This window comes from Lissotriton vulgaris, chromosome 8, assembly GCF_964263255.1.
Source record: "Lissotriton vulgaris chromosome 8, aLisVul1.2, whole genome shotgun sequence".
Taxonomy (NCBI): Eukaryota; Metazoa; Chordata; class Amphibia; order Caudata; family Salamandridae; genus Lissotriton; species Lissotriton vulgaris.
Genome location: NC_141696.1, coordinates 127,658,100 through 127,664,099, shown reverse-complemented (window position 1 = coordinate 127,664,099; position 6,000 = coordinate 127,658,100). Strand labels below are relative to the sequence as shown.

Below are 6,000 nucleotides of genomic sequence, written 5' to 3'. Positions count from 1 at the left end.
GTCCGCGTCGAAGCACGTGGAAGGGCAGTAGGAGATTGGAGCTGAGAGTCAGTAAGAGAACCCGAACGCAACTATACCGACGCCCAGCCTAAAGACCTTTTGGTCTCAAGTATAATCGAACAACTATCGGTTCCGAAGGAGGGAACCGAAAACACATCCGAACCCTATGGCGGAAAAAAACAATCTGGGGATGGAGGCGATGCCCATGCGCACTGTAGTCCAGGGGAGGAGCCACCTATCTCGTGATACTTCGAAGACTCTTCCAGGACAACAATGTGCAATCATCCGGACCCAACACTAGGTGGCGGACTATGCACAGATATGAATTCAGCAGCCCACATGCCTCGAACCGTTCCATTCAAATGGGTGCAATTGGCTTGGTGCAGTAGGTATATAGCGCTTCCTGGGTGGTGCATAGCGAGTGCGTGGTATCAGAGCCTTTAGGTCTACATTAGTGATAACAAACAAGGGCAGAGGCATTTCCAGGTCTGTCTGCGCCGATGTCCTGAACACTGTGCAGGCTTTAACCCTGCATTCACTCAATGGGCCTTATGGTGTCCACACAAATATTTGCTGGTCCTCCTGCATTAGCAAAGCACCACACCGGCCCTAAATATCCATTTTTGTTTTTTACAGTTTCTCTGACCCAAAAAGAAATGTGCTGAAATGTGGACACTATATTAAAACTCAATTAGTCTTGGCAGCTAAAGTCTTTAACATATGAGGCATGACAGCATATTCTATGCAAGCCATGTAATAGGAGTTTGGGGCTGATTTAGAGTTTGGCATATGTGTTACCCATGACAGATATCCTGTCCCCTATTTACAAGTGCATTAGCTCCTGTGGCACATGTAATAAGCTGGACGCAGTATCCTCCAAGTGAAATCAAGCCCTTATATTGATAAACATCTGGAAATATGTGCCCCAGGTCAGAGGCTGCCCGACTTGAGCATCGTTCAGCCAAATTTTGCACACATACCTTATTTCGCCCGAAGCGATCAAAATAGGCATTCTTCAATATGTCAATATAAATGCTAGAGACATTATTAGGATTACCAGAGTTTAGTTTACCAATGCATATCATCAAGTGCTTAATTTGAGCCAGTGGTTTCTGGTGCCCAGCAACTGCACTTTATTGTCAACACCGGCACTTATGCAGCCGGCCACACTGTGGTGCTGTTTGCCTAGGTTTGTGATGAGCACAACAGTTGTTTATTAATGCAATATACATTAAAACGACTAATACCTATCACCCAAAGCTATACGAATATCTTGAGTAGCAGGTAGTAGTCACTTTGATGTATAGTAAAAGTCTAAATTGCCACACTTGTAGGAGTGTAATGGATTGTAGCATTGATACTGTCATTGGCAGCACTGGCAGGGGCAATGGGTGGTATAGGCTGCGGTGGCCTACTGACAAGGGCCCTGGGACTTATTTTTTATTTTAAACAAATTAAGCATGGTATAAAACAACAGGTCCGGTCGTCTTCACCAGGTGGGTGCCTACTAAATAAAGCTGCAGTGATATGTGCTGTTAATGTGCTAATGAGTGTTTCCACTGTTTTAAGAATGATTGTATTTCTCCTGGTTTCTCCCAGGGTAACATTTGCCCGTTTAATGAAAATCACTTGCAGGGCTTTCCCTCGATTATAAAATCAATAAAATAATTTTGAATAAATAAAAAAAAGCTTGCATGTGCAATTCACCTGTACTCTTTTTTTTCTAACAGAGGGTACTAGCACTTATGAGCAGGAGTGCAGTACTTGTAAGGAGTGGAGAGGTGTCAGCACTTCTCAGTAGCAGGCTGGAACTCTGGGCTCTTGTATATTTCCACTGCAAGTCTATATATGTGATTCCGAAATGCCGATACTTGCATTGCCTAAAATGCCTGTTTTTCTATCCAGATTCCATTCAGTCCTCAGTATTCGGTACTCTTGCTAGATGTTCAGCAATTCCCGCAGCACAAAATATATAATGTTTAAAATAGAATGGCTACCAGGTTGCCACTGAATTTTACATTTTGTGATAGATTTGGTGGTCCACACAAAAAAAGCAGTCAATAGCTGAAAAACAAAGTCAGAGCTTTGAAGCAAGGAAGGCCCACAGCCATGAAGTCAAATATCTGGGAACCAAAGCTACATCCCTTTCCGTAAGGAAGTCTGTAAGCATCACTGATGGTGCCTTCTGCATTAGCCCGGCGGCCATCTTGGATAAACATTAGCACATTTTCGTGGGTGAAACCAGGGACCATTTGCTACACTTAAGAAGTCTTCTGTTATGGCTGGTGGTCCTTTCAACTTCTTGGACAGCCACGGGCGTCTTTTCGTTCTACCTTGTACTGCTACATCCACACTTTATGAGTTCTTTGGTTCTTTTTCTGGACTTTCGGTCATCTTGAGGTCAGTGAATGGGGGTGGTGCTTTGAAAGCATTCCAATTACCTAATGGAAGAAACAAAGAGGACAGTTGGGTAGAGTGCATTCAACATAACTAAGAAACCAAGGTTTGTTATTTGTATTCATGTTAATGTTGTTCTTAAGCACTTCGCTTCACTGCTTAAGCTATACCCCTGATTACAGGTCTCATTCTGCTTCGAGCTTTATCTTCTCCTTCTCCACCCCTCTCATCTCTCACCATAGTTTCACTTTCCCTCCACTATAGTCAATACCACTTTCTTTTCCCCTATAGCTACCACTCTTTTTTAGCTCCCTTTGTTGCTTTTTCTTCTACTCTCCATAATCTCCTTTACCCTCTCCTCTTCAACTTTCCCGCTAACCTCTCTCCTCTACTTCTCTTCTATCTATGTCCTTCCCTCATCTATTTAATCGTCCTGTCCTCTTCATCCATACTCTGTTTTGGCCCTCCTTGATCTTATCTGACACATTCTAAGAGGACATAGGGGCATATTATCAAGGGGGTTTATCTCCGCTTTTTTGGCTTTAAAAGCCAAGAAAGCGGAGATAAAATTATCTCCCTATTACCTAGCTGTCGCTAACACCAGTTAGCGACAGCTAGTAGGAGATAGCCACCATCTTGGGCCCCGCTTTGCATGTCAGTGATATTTAGCACTAATAACATGCAAAGTGGGCGTGCCAAGATGTTAGCGACTGGAAACAGTCGCTAACATCGCTATCTCCTATTACCAATTTTTGGAGATATTCGCGCTAAGCGCGAATATCTCCAAAAGCTAACACCTGCCCCTGAGCAGTTCTTAGCCATGTTATCCAATGGGAGGTGGATAACATGGTTAAGTGCATTAGCTCGGTAATGCATGAATATCGCTGACTTTTCAGCAATATTCATGCTTTGCGGCCGATTTTTATCACATTTGCGATAAACCTTGGTAATACCAAGGTTTATCTGCGATAAAAATCGCCGCAGGTCGGCGATACATTTTTGTCTCTAACCAAGCAATAGCGATAATTATCGCTATTGCTTGGTAATATGCCCCATAGTACTTTGTTTATGTGGGACACTCATGTCAATGCATACACAAATAGTAACACCGAGTTTTTAAACCTGCCATTGAAAGTGCAACATTCAGAGGAAACAATTCAGCACATTCAGAAACAGATTTCTACATTTCTAGCCTGCTGCAAACATATCAATTTCAATAAATTTGGGGTTACACAGGATCCACATCAATCAAGTTCCAATATTTTTTTCCAAAGATTCCTTTTCTCACTGCAATTACATAGAACCCAACATGCATCTCGAACCATAGTTAATATCGGGAGAATACGAGAACAAGAATACAAAAAAAAAAATCTATTTTAAAATCACAAGGAGGGTGCGTGAATACGTCACATCCAACCACTGAAGCATTCTCGGTGGAGCTCTCTATTTTGAGGTCACCCCAGCACCCCATGGCTATGTTTGCCCAATGGACCAATGGCCAAGCGAGTTAGTTAAACAAGGCGACGTTCGGAGAGAAGGGTAATACCACCTCTCTCTGAATCCACAGAAAGAGCTAAGAGAGTAGTCAGAAACCCACAATCATAGATAGCCGAGGTCTGCCTCATGGACAGCTTAGCCTCTGGGTGATGGAAGGAGGAGATGACGAATAGGAGTCCATAAAGATATGAGCCTCAGCTCCTCAATCATGGCATGAAAATCTTTCTCTTGGTCTGTAAGGCAACCCATGTCTGCAGCCCAACTAATAGTCAAATGCCCAAGACCAGGACTGATATTCTAGGTTCCTTTCAAGGCTACTCCAAGCGCTTGCACCTTAAAGGAAACAATCAAGTTTTCAAACTTTTCACAGTAACTCCACCAGTATCTCAGCCGATCACAAGGGTAAGTAAAATCTACAGTGTTCCTTGTTCCCCCTGCACAGAAGCAGAAGGAAATGTCATACAGTTCTCTGGAAGCACTGTGCTAACATAAATAAATAAATAAATAAATAAATAAATAAATAAATAACCCAGATTCACGTCCTCCAGAATTTTCAATAGGGGATCTGCGAGCAATAATTCTTAATGAGAATTTCCGCTCAGTAAAAGTAGTACTCTAGCTTCCTTCCTTGTTCAAGTCTGATCTTTGTTGCTATCTTCTTATAGTGGTAAATGTCTTTTTTTAATTATTTTTTTTAGTTCAAATCTTTTTTATTGAATTTTCTGAAACACAGGATAAACAGTACATATGCATAAAAGTACAGTGGTAAAATAAATAAATATACAGATAGAACGCAGCGGCACTCTTGGCGTAGGGATACAGAGAGGGGGAGAAGAGAAGACTCCGTAGGATTTGACTTGAAGACATAAGGCCATGTTGACATTTGGGTTTTACAAACAACAATTACCTACTATAGGTTATGCAAGTCATGAGATTCATGTTGTGTTTGGTCGTAAAAACAATACATCACAGTAATCATGAATAAATATTGAAGACGTTGTGGTAACCACTGTCTGCATCTTGGTTAAGTTGAAGAGGTAATGAGAGTACCAACAATAGAGATGATATAAAGGATCTAATCTGGCTATGAGTTGGACATAAATCTTACACATTAAAATAAAAGTACAAAAACCCAGTGTGGGCGGAGAGGCAATCGAGGTAGAGTATGTGTTATAAGGTAAATCGGCTGTGAAAGAGAATGTCTTAAGAGAGAGTAGCATTCTCCTGAGATAATTGTTTACGGTGACTTGTAGCTAAGAAGTTGGTGTCCAATGAGTCCCACATTGGTCTAAGAGGGGAGCACCAGGGGGAGAGTTGTAGTGTCACATTATCAGCACCTCTAAGGAAGGTGATCCATTCTTGCCACATTCGGAAAGATATCACCTTGATGTTCTTCCAATTATGTGGTATCAATATGCATGCTAGAGTAAGCATTAGTTCTAGTAGATGGCGATCACCATCGGTTTTCAGCTGATTGTCTAAAGGGCCGAGAATTATATATGAGAACTCCTGCGAGGGAGTAATATTGCAAGTGTGTTTAATATACTTTACTCCAGAAAGTATTTAAGAACGGGCATTCGAAAAGCATATGTGCTAGATTGCCTTCATGTTTTTCGCAGTTCCAACAATTGGGACTAGTTCCATTTTAAAAAGTCTACAGGGTGTACAATATGATCTGTTGATAATTATATATTTAGTTTGAGATAGTGTTGGTGATATCTTATTAGAAAATGGAGATTTGTTAATGTAATCCCAGTCGAACACCACATTTCTAGTGTTTAATTCCGCTTCCCATTTTACTTGGTTACGTGAGAGGGATTTCTTTAGGTTTGATAACAGAAGCTCGTATATGCCTGAGACCATATGCCCGGATCTGAATAAGCGGCCTAATAGGTTAGGGAGGGATGGAGTTATAGCCTTGAGGGATTTTTTTAGAGATCTGAACTTTGAGTTGCAGTAGTTTGTAAAAATCCAATTTTGACAAGTTGAATTGGTTTTGAAATGATGAGAACGGTAATGGTAAAGAGCCAAGGTATATGTTTTGCAGTAGATTAATGCCGCTACTCAACTAATCTGACCAAAAGATTGGGGAGCCGTCAATTTTGA

At 41.4% G+C, this 6,000-nt stretch overlaps 1 protein-coding gene across 1 annotated transcript in view; it reads right to left on the bottom strand.

Annotated features, from left to right (window-relative positions):
• Positions 1–455: 455 nt before the first annotated feature.
• Positions 456–6,000, bottom strand: part of CHRDL2 (chordin like 2) — a 638,416-nt gene continuing 632,871 nt past the window's right edge. The window contains exon 11 of the mRNA XM_086933239.1: positions 456–2,441. Coding sequence (XP_086789365.1) covers positions 2,356–2,441 — 86 coding nt within the window. The 3' untranslated portion in view covers positions 456–2,355. The remainder of the gene's footprint in view (positions 2,442–6,000) is intronic.